At 49.3% G+C, this 25073-nt stretch overlaps 2 protein-coding genes and 1 long non-coding RNA gene across 3 annotated transcripts; all 3 read left to right on the top strand.

Annotated features, from left to right (window-relative positions):
• The first annotated feature begins 1729 nt into the window (after positions 1-1729).
• Positions 1730-2374, top strand: RNF222 (ring finger protein 222). The gene has a single exon (XM_068529599.1). It carries the CDS (start codon positions 1730-1732, stop codon positions 2372-2374), a length of 645 nt encoding a protein of 214 aa, XP_068385700.1.
• A 7554-nt stretch (positions 2375-9928) lies between these two features.
• On the top strand, positions 9929-15492 carry RPL26 (ribosomal protein L26). Its single transcript, XM_068531220.1, has 4 exons — positions 9929-10012; positions 10831-11003; positions 12144-12284; positions 15321-15492. Exons 2-4 carry the CDS (start codon positions 10836-10838, stop codon positions 15447-15449), a joined length of 438 nt encoding a protein of 145 aa, XP_068387321.1. The 5' UTR covers positions 9929-10012; positions 10831-10835; the 3' UTR covers positions 15450-15492.
• Positions 15493-16704: 1212 nt separating this feature from the next.
• Positions 16705-24541, top strand: LOC137755419 (uncharacterized). The gene is made up of 3 exons (XR_011072013.1): positions 16705-17457; positions 18970-19785; positions 20768-24541. It is a non-coding gene; the product is annotated as an uncharacterized lncRNA (long non-coding RNA).
• The last annotated feature ends 532 nt before the right edge of the window (positions 24542-25073 follow it).

The following is a 25073-nucleotide window of genomic DNA, read 5'->3' as shown; positions in this document are numbered from 1 at the left end:
AAAGGGCTCTGCCTGCCTTAACAATGACACCTACCGTTTATTGAGCACTTACTGCGTGCCAGGCTCTTCACTCATGCTACCTCACTTAATACTCTGGACAACGCTGAGAGGAAGGTGGTACGATTATCATCAACCCCACCTTAGAGATGGGAAACTGAGGCTCAGATAGGTTATACAGGCGGTAATGGGTATATCAAGGATTTGAAGACAGCTTCAGAGTCTGAGCACTTGAACCCTCACTCCCAGCCTGGAGGCCACACTGACCACTTCAGAGACCAAAGCTCGAAAACCCCTGCAAAGGCTTTGGTGTTGCCACCAGGGTCCCCAGTCCCCTACCCCTCCCTCTACATATTTTTGCTCTTTCTTGGTTATGGGACCAAGTTTTCAACTTGGCAAAATGGACTTGGAACCAAGCCAGGAGGGGGGAGAGATTCCAAAAGATTTGTGATTGAACCAACTCTAGTTTGTCCTTCCTATTAACTAATCTTGTTCTCGCTACGTCATCTCTCAGGTCTGGGGGCTGCTACACAGCTCTAGCTGTCAGTGTGTCCGGGGTCTTTTGTCTATGTCACTGATGGAAGAATATATCAATAACAGGTGATCACGGTCCTTCTAAAGAGGCTGTTCTAGATGAGTTTAAATGACGCAGCTGTGATACTGGGGACACGTAGAAGAATGAGAACACCTGGACCACATCACATACCCAAAGAGGTGTTTCCCATCAAGGTTTACACCTTGGGAAACTGGACTAAACCCAACAATGTTGCCATTGCTGACAGCATCGTTGGAGCCTCTCTTGAGCTCTCAGATAATGTTAGAAACCCACTTGTTACATCAAGGTGACTCCTTATCTTTGATTTAAAACAATCTCATGCCACTTGAGCACTCATTTGCTTTCTCACCAGAATGGGCACCCGGTGACTTCTGGCCATTTCCAAATACCAGACGTATCCTCGAAGGATGAAAATCTGCCTTCACAGAGGTTAATCAGAGGTTCTCTCGCAGCCTCGGGCAGGCCTCTGGGAAGAGTCTGAAGGATGAGTGAGCTGTGACGGGCAAAGGAAGGAGCCCACAGCTCCCTGACGCGACCGCGCGGCCGGCCAGCCGGCATTTGGATGTGTAAGTTCTGAGTTTCGTTTTCAAAACCCTCGTTGCTTCACAGCCACACGTAGCACACAGGGATGCGATCCAGGGGCTGAGCACACTCCAGTGGGTCAGCCAGCCCGAGCGGGGAGACGGAGCAGCGGCAGAGGCTTTTCTGGAAAACGGCCACTCTGGGCACACGCCCACACTGAAGCCTGCACTGAGGCCGCGGGCGCATCCGCTTAGCCACCTGCTTCCCCTGGGAAATGGGTCCTCCGGCCTCCACTTCGGGCATGGAACCAGGAAGGGGGAGGGGGTGACCTCACAGCGAGTGCCCGTCGGGGTGGAGGTGGGAGGCTACACCTTCCCCCGCCACCCACCTCCTTCCAGAGCCCAGCGTGGCTGGGATCTCTCGTTGTCTCCCAATCCCCCTTCCGGAAGCGGCCCCTCATCGCCTCCGGAGGGTCCGGGTTTACTTCCGGTAGACCTTGGAGGAGGAGCAGCGGGAGAGGACCGGGGAGGAGGGCGTGGGGGCAGCGGGGCGGCAGGCGGCCCGGAGGGGTCGGGCAGGGGAGCGGAGGAGGAAAAGGCCCTCATGCTCCGGCCCTTCCCGCCCACAGCCGGGGCCCTGCCCTCCCGTGCGGCCATGTCCGAGGGGGAGAGCAAGGAAAGCTCGGGCGGCGAGTGCCCCGTGTGCTACGACAAGTTCTGCGATCTGGAGGGCGCCGGCCGGACGCTGTGCTGTGGCCACATGTTCTGCCATGACTGCCTGGTCAAGTACCTCCTCTCCACGCGCGTGGACGGGCAGGTCCAGAGGACCGTCGTCTGCCCCGTCTGCCGCTACGTCACCTTCCTCGGCAAGAAGAGCTCCTGCTGGCCCGCCAAGCTGGACAAGAGCTCTCAGACCCTGGCCGTGCCCATGGGCCTGCCGCCCGTGCCACCGCCGGACACCCTAGGCCACGCCAACCCCCTGGCCCTCTCCCAGCCTTTCTGGAGGCCGTCCCCGAATCAGGGCGGCCAGCTGCCCTTGGACCCGCCGCCCGGCCTGCCGCGGGAGCCGCAGATCTTCATCATCAGCCGCTACGGGGTGCCCCTGGGGGAGCAGGACAGCATCCTGCTCGGGCGCAGGATGGCCGAGTTCTCGGAGGCCCCCCGGGGGCCCAGCTCCACCTGGACGTTCTGCAGCCGCTCCCGGGCCCTCCTGCTCATCACCCTCATTGCCGCGGTGGCCGTGGTGGCCGTGGTGGCCGCCATCCTGCCCTGGGTGCTGCTGGTGAGGAAGCGCGCGTGAGTGGGGCACCGGCCCGAGGGCCGCTCTGGAAGCCGCCCGCTCACACAGCCAGGCTGCCTGGGCGGGGCCAGCAGAGCCCTGAGGGGTGGCCTGGGGCAGAGGGGGTGTCAAGGCGGTGCTGGCTGGAGGTCCAGTGGCATCTCCCCACCCCGGGCTCCTCGCTCCCAGTGCGTCTCAGACAGAACAGGGAGGCCAGAGCTGGGCTGAGCAGCCAGGCTCTGGGCTGAATGAAATGGAAACTCCAGGCTCCAGGCCAGGGAGGAAAGCATGATGGACACCCCTGCTCAGAAACAGCAGCAGGGGCATACCCTCAGGGGATACTGGTCCTTCCTCTAGGCTAGAGCCAAGCAAGGCAGGGAGATGGGCAGCTGCTCCGTCCTGTGGGCTCACCAGCCCCGAGGGGTAGTCCTCACCTGCCAGGTGAACTACCTGAGGCCAGCTGGGGTTCTGCGTGGGGTACATCCTGGAGGGGGCCCAAGGGCAGGACTCCTCCAGGTCAGAATTCCCGGCCAGGGTCCTCCAACCTGCTCCGAGCAATAAACAGAAGGGGTGGCGCAGGGGCCAAAGGCACTTGTGTTTCCCGGAGTCTCAGCCCCCATCCGTGACACCCCACAGCTGGGCAAGGGTGCCAGCCTGGAAGGTCTTCCCTGAGGGAGAAGCTGATCTCAGGGAGCTCCTGGAGGAAGGAAGAGAAAAGGGGAGCAGAGACCACAGCAGGAGTCAGAAGTTTGTTGACAGAGGCTGAGGCCAGCAGAATGGCGCACAGAGCCAGAGGTCTCCCCAAGCCTCCCGGGCCCAGGAATGGTCCAAATTTTGAGTCCTGGGGTTTTCAAGGATAGCCTGGAAGGTGGGCAGTGCAGGGGAAGCCTGGTGGCCGGGACTTGAGTCAGCTGAAAACTCTGTGGGCAAACGAACCCCTGGGGGCTCCCTCCCAGCCCAGGTTCTCCTCTTCCTCATGACCAACCACTCATTAGAGGCTGCACCAGCTGGACCAGTTCCCGGGGTGGATTCCCAGGCTGGGCTGGGTGAGGAAGGGTGGGGAAGAAAACAGCTGTGCTTGGCAGGGACGCTTCTGTCTCAGTGAACACTGGAAGCCAGCTGTTGTCGGCTGCTGGCCAAGGTCACATCACCTGGGGACACCGCCTATGCTGGGGGTCCCTGATGAGGACACTAGAAAAAGCTCAGGTTGGGTCTTGTCTGGGGAGCGAGCCATTCGGGGACAGCCTATTTTCTGTTTACTAAGGCCCATAAGTCAGTGGGCCATCATCTTAATTTTAGGGCTAAGAACAGCAAAAACCTCAAGCTGTTTTCTGAAATGGGTGGGTGTTCAGAGCCCAGGTGTGCCAAAGGCCAAGCTCTCCGCAGCCTCTGCCTCTCTCAGCACAGTTCGCTGTCTGTGGGGAAAGAAATAGCGCCCTCTTACCTAGTTCCTAAAAGCCTGTAGTGGTGGTCATTTGGGGACCATTAGGGGATGGGATCCACCTGCAGGGGATATTGGGACACAAGGAGGGTTGATTTAATGCACTTATGGGCTTCTTCTTTTCAAGACTAGAGAACATAGGTGCTATTGGGGGAGGTACAGGTGGATTCATGGGAAAAATGTTTATTATAGGAATTAAAATGTTAAATGTACAAAGACTCTACTGAGTCAGTTTTTATTTTTAATTTTTTTTTTTTAATTTATTTATGGCTGTGTTGGGTCTTCGTTTCTGTGCGAGGGCTTTCTCTAGTTGCGGCAAGTGGGGGCCACTCTTGATTGCGGTGCGCAGGCCTCTCCATTATCGCGGCCTCCCTTGTTGCGGAGCACAGGCTCCAGACGCGCAGGCTCAGTAATTGTGGCTCACGGGCCTAGTTGCTCCGTGGCATGTGGGATCTTCCCAGACCAGGGCTCGAACCCGTGTCCCCTGCATTGGCAGGCAGATTCTCAACCACTGCGCCACCAGGGAAACCCCCTACTGAGTCAGTTTTAACCACAGCCAGGCTGCTTCAAACAGTGTCATGAATTTCTGGGGACCTGCTTTTAGCCTTTTCAGATTCTGTTGTGTTTGCCAAAAGTTAATTTTGAAATACCTGTAGTGTTTCCATATTGTTCAGTCGTGACTTGTAGATGGCACTTCTTTTATTTTCAAAGAATGTCAAAAGCTATATATTTTCTCAAAGATTCCAGACACATTGTAAATGCATGTGGGAAGCGCTGAGCTTGGACTTTTAGGATAACTCATTTAAATGAAAAAGACCGTCCGAAAACACAAATGCAAATGGCTCTTAAACATTTACTCAGACACACTTGTGAAAGGAATGCAAATTACAATTCTGCTGGCATCCCATTTTTCACCTATTAGCTTGTCTAAACTCACCCTGCTGCCAACGTTGAGGGAAGCGAGTGAGGTTGGTAGGAAGGGATACTGATAAAACCCCTAGGAGGGGAAATTTGATATTGTCTATCAAATGTCCACTTTGACCCAGCAGTTCCCATTCTAGAAAGGTATCTGACAGATACACTTGCATATTGCGGTATTGACATATGTAATTGCAGTGTTGTTCCTAGAAACAAAGAATTGGGAAAACCCTACATGCCAGTCAGAAGGCGCTGGTTGTGTAACTTAAGATGCAGGGACTGTCATGCAGCTGTAAAAAGAACAAGGAAGGACCTGCAAACTGACTCTGAAAGTCTCCAAGATCCAATGGCCGATGGGCAGAGGCAAGGTGTGGAACGCTGGGTATCCGATACTACAACCTGTGTAGAAAGTGGGGGAATAAGAATTTACTTTCTGGGACTTCCCTGGTGTCCAGTGGTTAAGAGTGCGCTGAGAATGGACTTGAGGACACGGGGAGGGGGAAGGGTAAGCTAGGACGAAGTGAGAGAGTGGCATGCACTTATAAATACTACCAAATGTAAAATAGCTAGCTAGTGGGAAGCAGCTGCATAGCCCAGGGAGATCAGCTTGGTACTTTGTGACCACCTAGAGGGGTGGGATAGGGAGGGTGGGAGGGAGGTGCAAGAGGGAGGAGATATGGGGATATATGTATACGTATAGCTTATTCACTTCGTTGTACAGCAGAAACTAACACACCATTGTAAAGCAATTATACTCCAATAAAGATGTTAAAAAAAAAAAAAAAAAGACTGTGCTTCCACTACAGGGGGCACGGGTTCGATCCCTGGTCAGCGAACTAGATCCCACATGCCGCGTGGCATGCCCAAAAAAATAAAAAAGAATTTACTTTCTGATTTGTGTGTAAAGCAATTGGGAATATTCGAAAAAAAACTGGTAAGAGTGGTAAACTGTGGCTGGGGATGAGAAAATGATGGAATGGGAAGGGAACTTCTCCCTTTACCTTTGGTATTTTGAGATTTTTGAACCAAATAAATGTAGGTATTATTCAAACATTAAATTGAAACATTATATTAGAAGCTAAAGATATCTGCAGTGTACACACTTGTTGCCTGGTGAGGAGTCGGCCCCAAGAATATCTGCGAGCCGCCAGGCTGCTTGTCCTGTGGTTCCAGAGCGTCAGCTGATGTGTCTCGTTCGAGGTATGACATCTTAGGCTTAACAGGCACCCAGGAAGGAAGGTAAAAGTTTAATATTCTCAGCGTTCCTAAGTTCCTATGGATTTCTTTGGGCCCCACCATTTAATGTGCTCATTTTGATTCCCTCTTTCTTGTTTTTTTTTGGCCACGCTGCGCGGCTTGTGGAATCTTAGCTCTCCAACTTCCCAGGCCCCTGGCAGTGAGAGTGGGGAGTCCTAACCCCTGGACTGCCAGGGAGCTCCCTGTTTTGATTCCCTCTTCTCTATCCTTCCTTTTCTTTCTCAAATAAAATCTTTCGCTTTAAGCAACCACCCTGGGGTCAGGGCACTACAGGAAGATAACATAGATAGACAGATAGGTAGATAGGCAGACGGATGCCCCGAGGTTAAACCTAAACTGTCACTCCTCTCTTTCTCCCCTTGTCCAGAGGCACCCCCCACCCCCCGCCTTTACACTCACACACACTCACTCACTCCCTTTGCCACCTCCCATCACAATAACCTTTTACTCTCATACACAGTCTAGGCCGACCCAGCGTGCTGAAGGATCCATACTTCACTGGCGGGCCCCAGGCCAGGGCTGCCAGGAGCCTGGGCAGGTGCATCAGAGACCTCTCTGCCCCTCGGGCCCGTGACCTCTGCCCTCGGTGAAGCCTGATGACTCGGGCAGCCCTTCTGCAATCACTTGTCTCTCTGACCTCCTTCACAATCCAAATGTCCTTTTTTGACACAAAATAAACAGTCTTGGCCCACCCTCTCAACCTGTCCCTTTCCTTCATCCTCCTCAAACCCAGAACAAAGGAACGCCACAACTAATTCTCAACACAAACTACTGGCAGTTCCTACAAGCAGTGCTGGTGCAGGCCTCTGGGCTCTCGTTTGGGCAGTTCCCTCCACCTGGAACACGCTTCCCCCGTTGTCTACCTGGAAAACTCCTACCTAGCTTTCCAGAAACAGTTCATGGGTTACCTATAAAACCTCCCCCAACCCTTACCTTGGTTAGAATTGGCCACACCTATGCTGTGTCCCCCGCTGCATCCCACCATCTTCCCGAGACACTTTATAATGCATGTTTGTTGACAAGTCCGTCTCCTCCTTCTAGACAATGTGCTCCTTGACGAGAGGCTAGATCTTAACTGATCTTGCTAAGATCATACCAAGTGTCTGGCACAGAATTTAGGAAAGAGTCGAAGCTGGATAAATATTTGAAGAATGCATGAGTGAAGGAATGAATGGATGAACAAATGAACAAGTGAAAACATGCTGGTTTGTGGTCCAGAAAAAAAGTTTAGTCCAGGGATGTAGGCACGAAGTCTGGATAATACCTACTTTGGTGTGTCTTAGGGCTACACAAAGACCACCCTCAAAATGACCCTAAGGAGCCAATTTAAAAGGACTCACGTGGGGACTTCCTTGGAGGTCCAGTGGTTAAGACTCAAAAAAAAAAAAAAAGGAGTCACGTAAGAAGAATGTGGAGAGAGGGCAGCCAGGCGAGGTGGCCAGAGGTTCATGTAGGGTGCAGCCATGACGCCCAACAGACACTTGTGAAGATAAACAGACTGTATAACTAGGCTAGCAGTCATCTGCATCTGTGGGTACAATTTCCAACAATCTTCACACTGTATAAAGTGGTTATGCTTCCACATGGTGGGTGGGCTGGAGTTTAATTTCAATGACTCTGTGTTGGATGGAGGGAGGGAGGCCTGAGAGGCTTGGGTGACAGCAGAGAATGATGGGGAGGCTGAAGAAACAGAGAGGACCTTTGTGGGAAGAGAGAAAGATGATGGGGAGGCCTGAAGAAGAGGCGATTAAGGAAACTAGTAAAGACAATAAGAGGAAAGAGAAGGTGAAGACCAGAAAGGAAGGCAGGAGCCTTCAGCAGCTCCCTACGACTTTTCAGCGTCCAAATCAAACTCAGCTCAACCCCAGAACCCCATGGGCTCCGTCTCTGAATCCCTCTCATGCCAAGCACAGGGACCTGGCACCTGGTGACAGTGTGTCATGGGCTTCACACTTCCACGCCTTCCCTCAAGCTATTCCCTCTGCCTCCTGGAGCTAATTTTAACATTCCTCAAAAGTCACTAAAGGGTGACTTCACCCCAGGTCTTCCCGGACCCCAGAGTTCTCTTCTCTTCCCGAAGCACCCAGGCACCAAGGACAGGCAGGCTCAGCGAGCACTTCTCTGGGGTCCTGTGGTTGTTGATTTTGTTGTTTATCTCATCTCTTAGACAGTGAGCTTCCTGCAGGCAGAAACTTTGACTAATTTCCTTTTGTAGCTCCAGGGTGCAACCTGGCTGGCCCGTGAAAGATGTTCCATAAACATTTGTTGAAAAGAATTGCAGCAGAAGAATTCTGCTCTCACTGAATTTTTGAATAACAAATAAAATCCGGGGCTATATCTTCACAGCATATTTAAGAACACAACTATTTTTAAATCATGAAAACACATGTTCTTGACTGACTCCACTCTGGGCCCTCAAGGATATGGTTTCTCACTCTCTGACTTGACCCCAGTGGGTTCCTACAAATTGGGACCATATAGGGAATTATCAGAAGGGGCTGGGAAGCCAGCCTGCACGGGTTCGTCTATAACCTATGGGTTCTGTATAACCTTGCACGAGCTCCTCTCACTTCTCTGTGGCTCAGGGTCCTCATCTGTAAAACGGGACAACAATACCAGGATGGCAAGGCTATTTGGTGGATTAAAGGAGCTGAAAAGGCAGCGAGTAGAAGAGTGTCCCTAAGACTCTGCAAGCTTACTATGTCTTAAGTATCATGAAACGTGTGTCTTCCCCTAGTATGACACCTGTGTTATTCATTCAACAGAAACCGATCGCTTACTAGGTGCGCGGCCAGGCACGCGGCGGGAGTTCACCCCGCACTGCAATCCTTCTTCAGGAGAGCGCACCCCCTTGCCCTGCTTCCATCAGATCCTGAACTGAATGAGAGCAGGCAGTCAAATTAAGAAAAGGGCACAGTGGGGCTTCCCTGGCGGCACAGTGGTTAAGAATCCGCCTGCCAGTGCAGGGAACACGGGTTCGAGCCCTGATCCGGGAAGATCCCACATGCTGCGGAGCAACTAAGCCCGTGCTCCACAACTACTGAGCCTGCGCTCTAGAGCCCGTGAGCCACAACTACTGAAGAGCGCGCGCCTAGAGCCCGTGCTCCGCAACAAGAGAAGCCACCGCAATGAGAAGCCCGCGCACCGCAACGAAGAGTAGCCCCCGCTCGCTGCAACTAGAGAAAGCCCGCGTGCAGCAATGAAGACCCAACGCAGACAAAAATAAATAAATAAATAAATAAAATTTATTAAAAAAAAAAAAAGAAAAGAAAAGGGCACAGTTCTCTACGTGGAAAGGCTTCCTCACGCCGCGCTCCTTCAAAGTGTGGTCTCGGACCAGCACCCTTGGCATCACCTGGGAGCTCGTTAGAAACGCGGGTTCAGACCTACTTCCGCGGGGTGGGGGGCGGACCCGCGGCCCCAGTCCTCGGAAGGCCCCTCGCCGGCGGGAGCCGAATCTCGGGCGGGCCCCGCGGAGCAGTCAGCACACACAGCGGTGCTGGGGCGGCTGCGGGCGCAGGGCTGTAGCTGGTTACCTGTCAGGCACACTCGACAAGCCCACGCCCTCGGCCCGGGATGTTCAGGTAACCGAGGTGACCGGCCAGCCGGAGTCCCAGCGCCACCTGGCGGTCAAATATAGGACCTGCCCTTTCCCGGCTAAGGGAGTACCCGCTGCCTGCTGTTCGAGAGTGAAGGGACACGGGTCCCTGGGGCCGCTCGCTCCCTCAACACCCGCCGGGGCAGTCAGACCCCAAGCAGCCCCCGCCACCTGCCCGGGAACCACCGTTCCCAGACGACGCAGCTGCAGAACCCAGAGTTCCCACGGGAGGCACCAGGACCTGGAGAAGGGTTTTGCAGTTCCCCTCCGAGCCACGAGATGACGCTAGTTATCAACTTCTTTCCCAGTTTTCCCTCCGCGTTCAAACGCTGCGCCTCTCTCGCTCCAAGAAACATCGGTCTCGCGAGATCTCTCGGAAACTTACAAAACCGGAAGCTGTGTGTAGATCTCTTCCTTTTTGTGGCCATCGCTGGATCGCTAGCGGGTGAGTTTGCCGGGACAACGCGTATAATCCGCAGCCATCCGTTCATGGGCCTGGTGTATCTCGACCCCGGGGGCCCCGATACTGTCCCTGTGGCCGAGTAGCAGCCGGGAAGGGGGGCCAGGATGGTCTCGGCCTGTCTTTCTCCTAGCTCAAGGACCGCCGGGGTGGGGAAGGGAGGAGGAAAGAGGATTTGGGGACTTGGAAACGGGAGCTGAAGGGGAGGCAGCTGAAGGGGAGGGAGCCTGTGGTGATGGAGTCTAGTCTGGACAGTGTAGTTTCCTAAAGAATGGTCTCAAGATAGCTTCTTGGTAAATCTACCGAACTTTCAGACGGCGGTCGCCCATTGTAAGGCTTTTTGGACCCGAGTTCTGTGCATTTTCCAGGTTCGGGATGAGGGCCTGATTTCATTCATTTGGGATGGGGCTAAATGTGTTCACGCTCAAGTTCGTAGCTTAACGTTGGTTGGTCTAAAACGTGATGTGATGTTTGAATTGTCAGTCTGCTTTGCCCTAATGCAGCGGAAATATAAGTCCTGTTTTAGTTTCCTTACGCAGTAGTTATGCAGTTTGAGTGTGTAAACAAAAAGTTTAATTACAACAGCTGCGTTGGTAATGAAACGTTCTTCTGTTCCATAAGCAAATACAGAAAACATCCCAGTAAAGCCATTCACTACAAGCAGTTTTTGATGGAGTTAAAGGATGTGACAGCTTTTGTGAGCATTCTAAACTTTCAAGATGAAATTGTTGCAGTTACTTGTTTGTAAACTGAGTGAGATTTGGTCATTTAAGGGTTTACACCTCTTTTAACTTTTTATTTAGCCGAAATGAAGTTCAATCCCTTTGTGACCTCTGACCGAAGCAAGAACCGGAAAAGGCATTTCAACGCGCCTTCCCACATTCGCAGGAAGATTATGTCTTCCCCTCTTTCTAAAGAGCTGAGACAGAAGTACAATGTCCGATCCATGCCCATCCGGAAGGATGATGAAGTTCAGGTATGTGCCGGGTTCAGGTCATCTTGGCGAATATCCCGCACATTAGGCATAGACGATGGATTGGATTGTATTCTGAGAGTGATACATCTGAGACACTGGCTCCCAGAACAGGACTGCAAAAGGAGTTGAGCTGGGGACTAAACAAAAAGTATGCTGCTTTCTTCACCTTTACACTTTGGTGAAAATCAATTGTCTCAAGCATCAGATGCAGTCTTAATGAAACAGAAGAAAGGGGGTCTGGAACCAGAATCTTAGTTTGGAGTTATCTTTTTCTGGGTATGTTTGGGCATTGGAGAGGCATTTGAGGCCCAGTAAACCATTCTGCGTCTGAATCAAAATCCATATATAAGTTACAACTGAGCTGTAGTTTCATATGATTGTTTGAGAGTACCAGTAAATAATGTATCAAATCTATTTAAGTGAAAATTTCTATTAATGTTTCTTAGCTGTAACTTGCAGCTAGTGATTAAGATTCAAGCAGTCTCTAAAGCAGCTTACATGTTACCAGCATTTCATGACATGAATAGCCATTTGTCGCTCCTGTGCTGGTGCTAAAATTGCCAGTAGGTTTCGGAGGCAGTCTTCTCTGCTTTCTGCGACTGGGAAGAAACATCTGTTCAGAAGCACTTTGGCAAGCTGAGGATGGTTGGGACTCCCGGGTACAGAACGATGTTAGTTAACCTCAGGGAAAGAAGTGGCATGTTCCCTTAAATATTAGTTGCTGCCCACTCTTTGGCACTTAGTTGGGCCCTTTAATGGGTTGTGAATTTAATATTTATGGCCTGTTGCTCCCTTTGAGATGGAGTGACAGTTTCCTTGTCAACTTGGTACAAAAAACCAAGGTGGCCTTGTTCCTCGTTTTTAACCTTTTAACAAGCCCAGCACTGCTGGTGGATCATCAGTTGTAGGACGCCCTGTCCATCACTGTAGATTTATATGGAGCACAGTTTATTTCCAGGTTAATTGAAGCCAGAGATAGAATTATTGGCACATTTCCATTAATGATTAGGTCTTTCAAAATTGGAAGATCCTGTATATCTGATAAAGTGAATGGTGTTTACCTGATTCATAGGTTTCCTGATTGTCAAGTTTAATATTCTTTTAACCACATACATCTTTTATTTTTGAATTTGCATTTAGGTTGTACGAGGGCACTACAAAGGGCAGCAAATTGGCAAAGTAGTCCAGGTTTACAGGAAGAAGTATGTCATCTACATTGAACGAGTGCAGCGGGAGAAGGCTAATGGCACAACTGTCCATGTGGGCATTCACCCCAGCAAGGTGGGTGTTTTTAAGAATGCTTGAGAGGGGAGAAGGAAATTTTAACAGTTATTCTGTACGTGTATTTAATGTACCTTGTCCTTAAAAGCTATTAGTAAGCTGATCGATCAATCTAAAAATGAATAGATCTTAAAATCTAGGAAATTGGGTAATTTTTAGATGATATGGAGCTGATACCCTGTGTATTAAACAGAATTGAGTAAACAGTAAGGCACATTTACAGCCCTGCAAAGTAGGTATTAGGTCATTTGCAGATGGAAAAAATCTAGACCTCAGAGTCTAGATCCCATTGATACTGGTATCTAAGCCAAAATAGAAGATAATGGTCTGATTCTCATGCCCTGGACTTCAATGTGAATTCTCCAATACTGCTGTCTAATTTCTCTCAATTAAAAAAATATGTTTAACATAAAGGTAATAAATGTACTTGGTGCCTATTCAAATAATGAGGTGTTCGTTTTTTAAGATCTTGAGTTGGCACCACAAATCTAATCTTCAAACTACAGGGAAGTCGAAAGACTAGTACAGCTGTTGCATATCTTTCACCTAGAATTCACAACTACTATTTTCTTTGCCCTTTTCCCTACCCACCAGTGGATTACAAACATCGTGGCACTTCACCTCTGATTACTTCAGTATGTATCTCTTAAGAGCGAGGACTTTCCATTCTTTACTACAGTCTTATTTTTGCCCCCAACTAGATCAGCCGTTGTCAAGGTCACCAATCCAGTGACCGATTCTTAGTGTTTTCTGAACTTAATGCAGCATTTGACACAGTTGATCTCCCTCTTCATGGCTCATCTTCATCTCTTATTCCAGACAAACCTCAATATCCAGTTGACTAGTTTGCATGTCAACTTAGATATCTAATCAATATCTCAAACCTGACATGTTTAAACTCCTGGTTTTATCCTTGAACCCTCTTGCAGTTTGTTACCGTCACTGTGTGTGGCAGCTTTGTCCTAATTGCTCAGGCCAAAATATCATTATTATTATATACCCCACATCAGTCGATAAGACCTGTTGACTGCTGTCACATTGTATCCAGATATTGTTACCATCAGAGTGGCCTACAAGACTTTTGGCTGCGTTGGGTCTTCCTTGCAGCATGCAGGCTTTCTCTAGTTGTGGCGAGCGGGGCTACTCTTCGTTGCGGTGTGCGGGCTTCTCATTGTGGTGGCTTCTCTTGTTGCAGAGCATGGGATCTAGGTGCACAGGCTTCAGTAGTTGCAGCACTTGGGCTCAGTAGTTGTGGCTCGTGGGCTCTAGAGCGCAGGCTCAGTAGTTGTGGCGCACGGGCTTAGTTGTTCCACGGCATGTGGGATCTTCCTGGACCAGGGCTTGAACCTGTGTCCCCCACAGTGGGAGGTGGATTCTTAACCACTGCGCTACCAGGGAAGTCCCATCACCAGCTACTTTTTTTTTTTTTTTAATTTTATTTATTTATTTATTTTTGGCTGCGTTGGGTCTTCATTGCTGTGTGCAGGCTTTCTCTAGTTGCGGCGAGCGGGGGCTACTCCTTGTTGTTTCGGTGGCTTCTCTTGTTTTGGAGCACGGGCACTAGGCGCGCAGGATCCAGTAGTTGTGGCTCGTGGGCTCTAGAGCACAGGCTCAGTAGTTGTGGCTCACGGGCCTAGTTGCTCCGTGGCATGTGGGATCTTCCCGGGCCAGGGCTTGAACCCGTGTCCCCTGCATTGGCAGGCAGATTCTCAACCACTGCACCACCAGGGAAGCCCTACCAGCTACTTCTTTTTTTTTAATAAATTTATTTGTTTATTTATTTATTTTTCCCTGTGTTGGGTCTTCGTTTCTGTGCGAGGGCTTTCTCTAGTTGTGGCGAGTGGGGGCCACCCTTAATCGCGGTGCGCGGGCCTCTCACTGCCACGGCCTCTCTTGTCGCGGAGCACAGGCTCCAGACGCGCAGGCTCAGTAGTTGTGGCTCACGGGCCCAGTTGCTCCGCGGCATGTGGGATCCTCCCAGACCAGGGCTCGAACCCGTGTCCCCTGCATTAGCAGGCGGATTCTCAACCACTGCACCACCAGGGAAGCCCCCAGCTACTTCTTGATGTCACCTTATTCCACTCTCCGTGTTCTAGTCCACTGTCCGCTTTACTGTTCTGCAGCCGTGCTCCCCAGTGTGTCTGCTGGTTGGCAGCATCACCTGGCAACTTCACAGAATTGTCCATTCTGTTCCCAGGTCTACTGAAGCAGAATTTGGGGGTGGGACCCAGGGGTCTATTTTAACAAGCCCTCCAGACACACTCAAATTTGAGAAACACACCTGTTAAACTTAGAAGTTCTTCTGCCTCTGGACTTTTGTGCTTGCTGTTCTGTTTGGAATACTCTACCCCCTCTAATCAGGTTCTGTTCAAATATAGACCTTTCCGTGAGGCTTTGCCTGATCTCAATGTGATTTAGCCCCTGTCCTCCAGCGTTCCATCTCATATTAGATATAACCTCCATGGCGGTGGAGATTGTCTTTTGGTCGCTATGCTATATTTCCAGACCTTGGTCAGTGCTGTCTTTGCCTTCCCTCACCTTCCTTCCTAAGACTAAAATTTATCATAATCTGGGTGTCTTTAGTGACAAATCTGTTGGAGTAAGGTCTGTTCTGTGACTTCACTAAAGGTTTTGCAGGTTGAAGCATGTGTGAAGGCTACATTTAATTTCCAACCTTGTGGTATTAACGTTACTATAGAAACAAAAATGTGTATGACTTTGTTAGCTTATAAAACTATGAGAGGAGTGAAATAGTTGAAACGTTTTGCAGTAGAAAAAGAAGCTGATTTTATAATAAAGCACAGAAGAGGATGTGAGAAGAACCACCAGTGCCACATCGCCTTCTCCTTTGTTGGCTGAGCATTAGTGAACATTTAAGCCAGGTTTGGGGGTAAAGAATCAATTTCTGGCACTTCACAGTGCTTAGGTGTCCACTCCCACAGGTGTGGGGAATGGCACTGAATGTTGGGCCTTCCCACGTGTTCTGTGTTGGTAATTGTTTAAAGCTCAGGAGCATTTTTTCTTATTTGTCTGCAGGTGGTTATCACCAGACTAAAACTGGACAAAGACCGCAAAAAGATCCTCGAACGTAAAGCCAAATCTCGCCAAGTAGGAAAAGAAAAGGGCAAATATAAGGAAGAAACAATTGAGAAGATGCAGGAATGAAGTAATCTTGTATACAACTTTCATTAAAAACTGTTAAAATGAAGAGTCTTTGTGTATGTGTGGTGCTTGGAGACGCTGACTAGATTTCGGTGGGTCAGTTTTCAGGGAAGTTCAGGTTATGTTAGCTATCTAGGTAGGGGCAGACTACCCTTATCTTGTGGCTTGATTCCAGTGATGAAAAGTACTGTTTAGAGAGAGTTGTTTTTTTTAACCAACTTTGAGCATCAGTTCTTTTTTTTTTCAATGTATTTATTTTTAGCTGCGTTGGGTCTTCGTTGCTGTGCTTGGGCTTCTCATTGCGGTGGCTTCTCTTGTTGGGGAGCACGGCCTCTAGGCGCGCAGGCTTCACGTGGGCTCTAGACCACAGGCTCAGTAGTTGTGGTGCAGGGCTTAGCTGCTCTGCAGCATGTGGGATCTGCCAGGACCAGAGCTTGAACCCGTGTCCCCTGCATTGGCAGGCGGATTCTTAACCACTGCACGACCAGGGAAGTCCCAAGCATCAGTTCTTTAATGATTGAGATGCTTTCTAACAATATTCTGAAATGGGGACTAATAAAATAGTAATTTTTCTTTACAGCAGGCAGCAGCACTTTGGGGTAAAGCTGAATACCCGAGGACCCCCTTTACCACCTTGTTTTCTGCACTGATGTGTGAGTGCTGTTAGACCAAAATGAATCTTTAGCTTACAATCTGAAGCAGAAAGTGCTCACCTAAAATGCAGTTTCTCCTAGAGGATTAAGCGATACCATGCACAGAGTAATTGTTGGCAACACCTTCCTCACTTTAGACTTAAGCATTTAAACGTGTAGGACGATGAATGCGGTTTACCTTCCAGGCTGGAGGCGAGCATGCATTTATCTTGGAGCCTTTACGACAACGTGGGGAAATAGGTGACCAATTTTGCCGCCGCCGGAGACCTGAGTTAGTGGCTGGCTTAGCCAAGGTCGCACCTGGGCCGGCCCCAGCTATCACCTCAATGATCTCACTCACCGCAGCTTCCGCCGAGCACGTTGCAGGCTGGGCAGGACCCCGGAACACAGCCTCCGTAACCGAGAATAGGAGTAAGCTTCCTTGCCGCCGCGGCGTCTGCAGAGGGCCCCTCGGGAGGGGCGGGGCTTCCGGCCGGCGCGGAGCCGCTTCCGGCCGGCACGGCCGGCCTCCGCCGCCGCGGGCCCACGCGGGCGGGGGGGGGGGACTGGGCGGCGCGGGCGGACGCGGCCGTGGGTGGGGCGGGCTTCCGACCCTGCGGCCCTGGCGTATTCCTTTTACCTTCCGGACCTCCCTCTCCGGCAAAACCACCCGGATCGGCCTCTCTTCCCGCTGGCCTGGCTAATTCATTTCACTCCTCCTCCGGAGTTGGCTGCCCTCGGAGGAGTGGGCGGGCCCGACTAGCAGGCTGAACCCGCGTGGAGCCGGGCGCGGTGGTGCCGAGACCGCGGGACTCAGGACGGCACAAAGGACTTGATGCCCGAACCAGGTTTTCGGGAATAATCGGGAGTTTGTATTGTGGAAGGTGCGGGGACACTGCACTAAGTGCATTATCTGCATTATCACCGAGTCTGCCCAACAACTCGTTGTGATGGAGAGTGGTATTCTCCCCATTTTATAGTTGCGGAAAAGGAAACCTCAGTAACTTTAACCCAGCCTACTCACACAGTAAATGATAGCGTCAGAAATTGACTTACCATGCCTCTGCAGTGCCTCTCTTCTCTATACCTGTAAGCCAAGTGCTTGACAAATGCCCTTTGAACATCTTTCGTCTCAGCTCTGTATTCATCGGCTCTCTGAGGGGATACAGCGAGGCAGAAGCCTCAGCCCCTGCCTTCTAGATTTGTACACTTGAACCAGTCGACTGAAAATGCAAAGCTCTCCATGAGTGGTGCGGGCTGTTCAGAGGCGGGAGAGATGGCAGTCAGCTGGAGTGCATCAGGAAGGATACTGATTTGAGCTGGGTGTGATTTGGAAGAACCTGTTCCAGGTCGGGGACAGCCAAAGCAAAGACTCGCAGGTGGGTGAGGAAGGAAGATCTTTCCAGTTTTCTCTAAACAAGCTCATTTATCAGCCCACCAGCACAGATCACACCAGGAAGTTGGCCATCTTTCTTTGGGGCCTCGTTTCTTTCCTTTTGCTTTAGAACAGGTGTTGCAAACTCAGGTAACTACAGGGGTGGGCAGCTAAGGTGAATAGTTAGTAGCTGGCTTAAAGACTGTGGGAAACAGAGTGTAGACTATCTAAAGGGAGTGGCTGCCTCTCCATTCCAGCCAGTTGTTGCCAAGTAACAAAGCTCCCAGTATGACTGGATCGTTCCATTTTTCATGAAAGCCAGAAATCTAGATTTTTACATGAACTCCCCAGTCTGTAAATATAGGTAAACCATTCAATTTTTAAAGCACAAACACTGGGTAGACTAACCAACATCTGTCTATTAGCCAAATGTGACTCTTGGGCTGTGCTTTAGAATTTCATGGTATAGGGTAAGGACCATTTCTCATATTAAAGACTGAGATTTTTCCATCTTTTGATTGTAAACTATTTCTAGCGTGTCTTCTTCATTCTTTTATAGGATGGAGATGAGGCCTTTCCTTCCCATGTAGTTCCCTGAAGGGCCTCAAATAGCAGCCAGTGCAGCCAATTTCTGAGAGATGCTGGTTTCAGTGAGAAGTCTGGAAGGTGCTTCTCCTGGATCCCATTGAATATCTTGTGGTTTCAAGTTTCTTCTAAGGACTGTGGGATGATAATACATATTCCTTGGGAAACAAAGCCCCATGTCAATGATTATATGGGACTGGTGGATGAAACAGACTGGTTTATTTACTGCAGGACGTCTCAGAGCCTTTAAAAATGTCAGTTTGCACCGAGGGTCTTGAGCTCAGGTTTAAAGAGCATATTATAAACATTCTGTTTCTTCGATCCTGAAATGCCTATCTTTCACCTTTAAAAAAATCTGGATGTGTGGGCAATTCCCTGGCGGTTCAGTGGTTAAGACTCTATACTTCCATTGCAAGGGGCACGGGTTCAATCCCTGGTTGGGGAACTAAGATTCCGCATGCCGCGCAGCGTGGCGCAAAAAAAAAAAATCTGGATATGTTCATTTAATATAGGGCCTCAGTTTTTCCTCTCAAAGGAAAATTGTCATTATGTCAGTGGTTTTACAGTCAGTAGTGTCTTTAGAATCAGGAATGTTCCATGGTTAACCAGTGATGCCAGTCGAGGGAATTCGAAGCCTTTTTAGTGGAGGACATTCAGGATCTGGAAGCAGGCCCAGCTTAACTGAGACTCTTGCTCAGAGCTTTTAATTGTTTGCGTCGGGACTTCCCTGGTGGTCCAGTGGTTAAGACTCCACGCTCCCAATGCGGGGGTCCCGGGTACCATCCCTGGTCAGGGAACCAAATCCCACATGCATGCCACAACCAAGAGCCCGTGTGCCACAACTAAGACCCAGCACGGCCAAACAAATAAATAAATATTTTAAAAAATATGTATTTTTTAAAAAATGTTTCCATCTTTCTCTGCTTCTCAGGATTCTGCCCTACCCCTCAGCTCTTCATCTGATGGTTGGCATCTCGGGGATCTTGTTTTCCTAAGATTATTGGAATTCCTGTGATCATCACATGAACTCTTCCCCTGGCCTCATCACCATCCTGTGTTCCAGAGTTGTTCTAACTAAGGAACCTCGGTTTAGACACCTGAGTATCAAGTTCTCTTCCAGAGGAATTCTCCAATCTTGGTGGAGTGTGGACTCCATTTCGGGTATCTCTTTGGCATGATAATCTCCTGACATATCTCTATGTCCCTAGATGTAATCTTTTCATTTCTGGAAACAGGCCCTGCTGCCTCTATTCAGAACCATCAGGCCTGTACCTGGAAGTGTCTCCCGGCCTTGGAGTGCTCAAGTTCTCTTGGACTCTCTGCTTCATTCTGGAAATATGTGGGCTCCAGCTCAGGCAGTGTCAAAACAGGTCAGGCCTACAGACCTCCCAGGAGGACAAAACCCCTCTTCCTCACCCACGTAGCTGGATTCATCTTGCTAGATATGAGACCTTTCCTCTCCCTCTGTTATCTTTTCTTTGTGTAATACTCACGTGACTGACATTCAGTCATGCATGTGGGCGCGCCTTTGTTCCCAGTACCTCCGCTGTCTCTTTCCCAGTCCTGCTGCAGCTACTCCTTAGCCCAGGACCCGAGACAGAACCGACCCTGTGGCAGCAGCTGGCATCATTTCAGGAGGCTGTGACATTTGAGGATGTGACCAGGGATTGGAAGTGTCAAGAGGCCTCTCAGAAGGATTGCAGCAGGGACACAATGCTGGACAGTTGCAAGAAGCCAGTCCCTCAGGGTAAGGACTTGTCTTCATTTACTAATCCTGTGTACAATCAATGGGGAAAACCACCATTTAAAAATATCCCAGGAATTCCCTGGCCATCCTTTGGTTAGGACTCCACGCTTCCACTGCAGGGGATCCGGGTTCGATCCCTGGTCGGGGAACTAAGATCCCCCCGCCCTCCCTCCCCAACCCCGCTGCAAGCCACGTGGTGCGGCCAAAAAAAACCCAAAAAAATCCCACCACGTTCTCCTTGAGTCTCCTAAAATGAGGACTGACTCTTCAGCCACAGGAAATTAAGTTGATTGTGGGAAAGCTAAAAAGTCCTCTCTGGCGCTAACTTCAAGTTCACAATTTACTATTGTTACGTGGGTTCCTTCTAGCAACGTTCTCCCATTTATATTATTTTAAAAGGAATGGAGGATGAGATATCAGCCTATTATTGCCTTAGGCATTTCCATTTATCCTCTCCTCTTCAGTTAGCAAAGACAAGTTAATTAGGTTTCACTGTTTGAGCTAACAGTTTTATTATTTACTCTGTTTGCCTAAAGTCAAAAATTGCTACATATTTGTATATATATCTTGCTGATTTAAAATTCTGTTGACATGCTCTGGTTTTGAATGGGCCCAGTGGGCCCTCTAGTTATCTTTATTCTTTATTTATTTGCTTGTGCCTGATCTTAGTTGCGGCAGGTGGGCCCCTTAGTTGTGGCATGCGAGCTCTTAGTTGCAGCATGCATGTGGGATCTAGTTCCCTGACCAGGGATTGAACCCGGGGCCCCTGCATTGGGAGCACGGAGTCTTAACCACTGTGCCACCAGGGAAGTCCCTCTAGTTATCTTTATTCTGTTATTGCTTTATACCATTACCTTAGTAATCTTCCTTCCATGTGTTCAAAAATCAGATGAAAGAGTTAATGAGGAACTTTGGAGGGAAGGTCTTCCAGATGGAATATCAGCAAACTTAACCTTGTTCTGTTTCTTTCTGCCTTTCTTAGGATCCTTCTTACAGTTCTCCATGATACCACAGAGAGCTGGAAATGATCCCCTGGTATTTCAAATCCAAGTGAAATGGAAAAGGAGATAAGTAACATGAGAGAAAAGTTTCTCATCAGCGTGACAAAGTTAGTGGAAAGCAAAAGTTAACAACAGCAAGGTATTTTCCAAAGAAAAGTACTTTCAAACAATAAAGGAAGTGAAAGAAGCTAAGGAGAAGGGGAGGAAGTCATCACGTGATTATCGCCGTGCAGCAAAATATGACGTGATCTCTGTACAGGGCACAGAGAAACTAATAGAGGCTACTCACGGAGAACGAGATCAAATACGGTATTACGTACACAAGGAAGAGCTGTTTGATATTCTTCACGACACACATCTCAGTATTGGCCACGGCGGGCGGACACGCATGCTCAAGGAGCTGCAAGGAAAATATGGGAATGTCACCAAAGAAGTCATTGTCTTATATCTGACTCTGTGTAAACAGTGCCACCAGAAGAACCCAGTATCCAAGAGAGGGCTCGCACCCAAGCCCATGCCATTTAAGGACATTGACTCCAGATGCCAAGTTGAAATCCTTGACATGCAGTCAAATGCTGATGGTGAGTTCAAGTTTATTTTATATTACCAGGACCACTTGACCAAGTTTATTATTTTACGGCCATTAAAGGCCAAACAGGCCCATGAGGTGGTCGCTGTCCTGTTGGATATTTTCACAGTTCTTGGTACACCCACCATGTTAGAATCTGACAGTGGCTTGGAGTTCACAAACCAGGTTGTCAATGAGCTCAATGAGGTATGGCCAGACCTAAAGATTGTCCCTGGTAAGTACCACCCTGGCCAAGGCCAAGGCTCCCTGGAGCGAGCAAGCCGTGATGTCAAGAACATGCTAAGTGCCTGGATTCAGAGTAACCATTCACGTCACTGGGCCGAAGGCCTGCGATTCATGCAGATGGGGAGGAATCAGGCCTTTGATGTTTCCTTGCAGCAAAGTCCATATGAGGCGATGTTTGGTTGTAAAGCCAAATTTGGACTCTATTCCTCACACTTACCCCGGGAAACCGTGGCTGTTTTACAAACAGAAGAAGAACTAGAAATTGCTGAAGAACAGCTAGAAAGCAGCCTTTGGATCAGGCAGGAAGAAAGAGCTGAGGTCGGAGCAGACCGATCTGACATGGACGAGGACGTCAATCCCACACCTCCCGAAGCTGCAGAGCCCAGCACCTCCCAAGGGGCCCCAGGTCTCTTCTGCTGCTGAACAGACACCTGCCTCTGGGCACCGTGTAGCCACCTGAGAACTGTTGCCAAGGCCCAATGAAAGGATGAAAGGAATGAAGGCCACACTCTCAGGAAAGCTGTCCATGGTAGTCCTGGCTCACAGGGGGAAAGCAACTTGGGTCTCTGATCTCGGCTGCCATAAAAAATTACCACAAACGTGGAGGCTTAAAACAACAGAACTTTCTTCTCCCATAGTTGTGGAGGCTAGAGGTCTGAAATCAAGGTGTTGGCAGGGTTCGTCCCTTCTGGAGGCTCTGAGGGAGAATCCATTCCATGCCTTTCTCCTTTGGTGGCTGCCGGCAGTCCTTGCATCCCTTGGCTTAGAGTAGCACAAATCCGGTCTCTTGCCTCGTCTGCACGTGGGTCTTCATGTGGCCTTCTCCCTTCTGTCTGTCTGTGTGCTCCTTTTCTGTCTCTTACAAGGACACTGTTGGACACCAAATCTATGTCGTTGGACTTAGGGCCCATCCTAATTGAGGATGATCTCATCTCAAGATCCTTTTTTTTCAATTAATTAATTTATTTACTTTTGGCTGCGTTGGATCTTCGTTGCTGCGAGTGGGCTTTCTCTTAGTTGCGGCGAGCGGGGGCTACTCTTTGTTGCAGTGTGCGGGCTTCTCCTTGCCGTGGCTTCTGTTGTTGCAGAGCACGGTCTCTAGGTGTGTGGGCTTCAGTAGTTGTGGCACACGGGCTCAGTAATTGTGGCGCACGGGCTCAGTAATTGTGGCGCATGGGCTCAGTAGTTGTGGCTCACAGGCTCTAGAGCACAGGCTCAGTAGTTGTGACACACGGGCTTAGTTGCTCCATGGCATGTGGGATCTTCCAGGACCAGGGATCGAACCCGTGTCCCCTGCATTGGCAGGCGGATTCTTAACCACTCTGCCACCAGGGAAGTCCCTCAAGATCCTTGATTTCATCTGTGAAGACCCTTTTTCCAAGTAAGGTCACATTCACGGGTGCTAGGGGTTTGGACTTGGACGTATCTTTTTGAGGGGCTGCAGTTCTACCAATTACAGTCAGTGGAAGAGTATGTTTGCCTGCAGAACATGAACTAATGGGGTCTGAAGCCTGTAGAGCTGGTGGGACTGCCCTGCATATATCTAGGGCCTGTTCCTGCTTCTAGACACGTAACCCAAAAGATGGGGGCATAGAGAAAAAGATGTCGGTGAAGGACAAATAACGAGAAGAAAAGAGGTTGATCTAACATGCCCCAGAGATTGACTGCCCCACCAGGCAATCAAGTTTCCTGCTTCAAGAGGAACCTGATGTACCATGCCCACTCTCAGAATGGCACCCACAGGGATTATTGTGTGATGTGTCTGAAACATATTTTAAAAATAGGTCAAAATTAAGGCATGGCTGGGATTTGGGTCTGAGTCTGCCAGTTTTCTATGCCTCAGGCACAGCACAACATGTATTCTTGGAAAGGGTCAGTGCATTCCAGGAAGTGACCAGTAGCAGGGAAACAACTAAGGACTCCGGAGCAAAATGGAAAAGTTGGCCTGAGGTCACTGCTCCAACCAGAGAAGAATAGAGCAAAGGCCAGTCTGGGTCATAGTTCAGAGTAAAGGGAAGAGTAATACCCAGGATCTGTGCACTGCTGTATTCTCAAGGCCTGGAACAGTACCTAGCCCATCGGCGGTGTTCAGTAAGAATTTGTTGAGTGAGCAAATGATTCTTCAGAGATGGACACTGGGAAGGAGAAGGGGCCTGCAGTCCCTTATTCTCCCGTTCATTCTTCCTGCATATCCTAGAGCCATCTCAAAACCATTCTGATTGCCCCTGGCGCTGGTTTTGTCTTCTGAAAGAGGCAAGAACAGTCCTGATGGCGCCTACCTCACGGGGTCATTGTGAAAGACAGTGAGATAATGCATGTGAAGTTCTAGATGTGAGTTGTCCTTGCTATCAGCAGATCTTATCCTTCTTGTGAGAGTTGGAGATCTCTGTCCGTTGCCATTCCTTTGCTGATTAAACAGTGTTAAGCTGGATATCCAGGAAGGCTGCATTATTATTAGAAAGGAGATGATATCACTTTCCAGCTTGTTTGGGGGGACCAGAATCTTGCTCTATCCTTGGCCAGCACCTCACGTTCCGTCCTTTCTGTATCACTCAGGCTAGCAGGGCCTTGGAGGCCCAACTTGACTGATGGTGCCAGCCCTCCCCCCATGCTGACTTCCTGGTTGCGGAGCAAACCAGGAACCACATCATCAACCCGTGTGGGTGAGAGGTGAGATGAGGCACGACACTACTGCCTTTCCCAGGGTGGCCACAAATAACCTAGGTTTCCGGAGCTGCTGCATCAGTCTTCCTCCTTTGCTCCTTAGGGTTGGCAGTGGAGAGAGCTGGAGTGGACACCTAGACCCAGTCCAGCCTTACTCTGCATTAACACATTTCAGCATCTGGAACAGAACTGACTGCTTTCAATTTGCAAATATATTTTGTCCACCTAATGTTTTTTAAATGTAAAAAAATTAATTGCCATCACTTTCAAAAGAGAAGATTTCATATAAAAATCTGGATGTCCAGTACCTCTTGAAAACTTGGAAGATCTGGCCCCCCGCATTTTTGCAGGGCAGCAGAGGACCAAGTGGTAACCCCCAGGAGGCAGGCCTGCGTTCTACACTTGGCCACCATCTGGGCCATTCCTGTATTTTTGCATATGCATTTCTGTGGCCTGTTGCTAGAGAAAGGCAAGTGAAGTCAGAATGTGAATAAAGGCCAGAAACAGACCCATGCCTCTAGGAATTTATGACAAAAGGGGCATTTCACAACTGGGAGGGGTTGTATTATTCAGTTAATGGTGCTGGTCAGTTATACCTCAATTAAAAAAAAATAACGGTGCTGGATCATATAGCTATCCAACTGGAAAAAAATGAAGTCTGATCCCTAAATATAAAAAACAAAACTAAAAAATATTGGTGAAAAAGGAGATTTGGGGGATCTTGGAATGGAGAAAGCCATAAAAGAAAAGGTTACTATACTTGGCTACATAAAAATTTTAAATATCTATGAAAAATAATACCTTTAAAA

Source organism: Eschrichtius robustus, chromosome 20 (genome assembly GCF_028021215.1).
Source record: "Eschrichtius robustus isolate mEscRob2 chromosome 20, mEscRob2.pri, whole genome shotgun sequence".
NCBI lineage: Eukaryota > Metazoa > Chordata > Mammalia > Artiodactyla > Eschrichtiidae > Eschrichtius > Eschrichtius robustus.
The sequence above is the reverse complement of the archived record's forward strand: the minus strand, read 5'-3'. Positions and strand labels throughout refer to the sequence as shown.

Coding starts and splice junctions, on each gene's coding strand:
- RNF222 (XM_068529599.1), top strand. CDS start 1,730: ATGTCCGAGGGGGAGAGCAAGGAAAGCTCGGGCGGCGAGTGCCCCGTG.
- RPL26 (XM_068531220.1), top strand. CDS start 10,836: ATGAAGTTCAATCCCTTTGTGACCTCTGACCGAAGCAAGAACCGGAAA. Junction 11,004..12,143: donor GGAAGGATGATGAAGTTCAG/GTATGTGCCGGG, acceptor ATTTGCATTTAG/GTTGTACGAGGGCACTACAA. Junction 12,285..15,320: donor TGGGCATTCACCCCAGCAAG/GTGGGTGTTTTT, acceptor ATTTGTCTGCAG/GTGGTTATCACCAGACTAAA.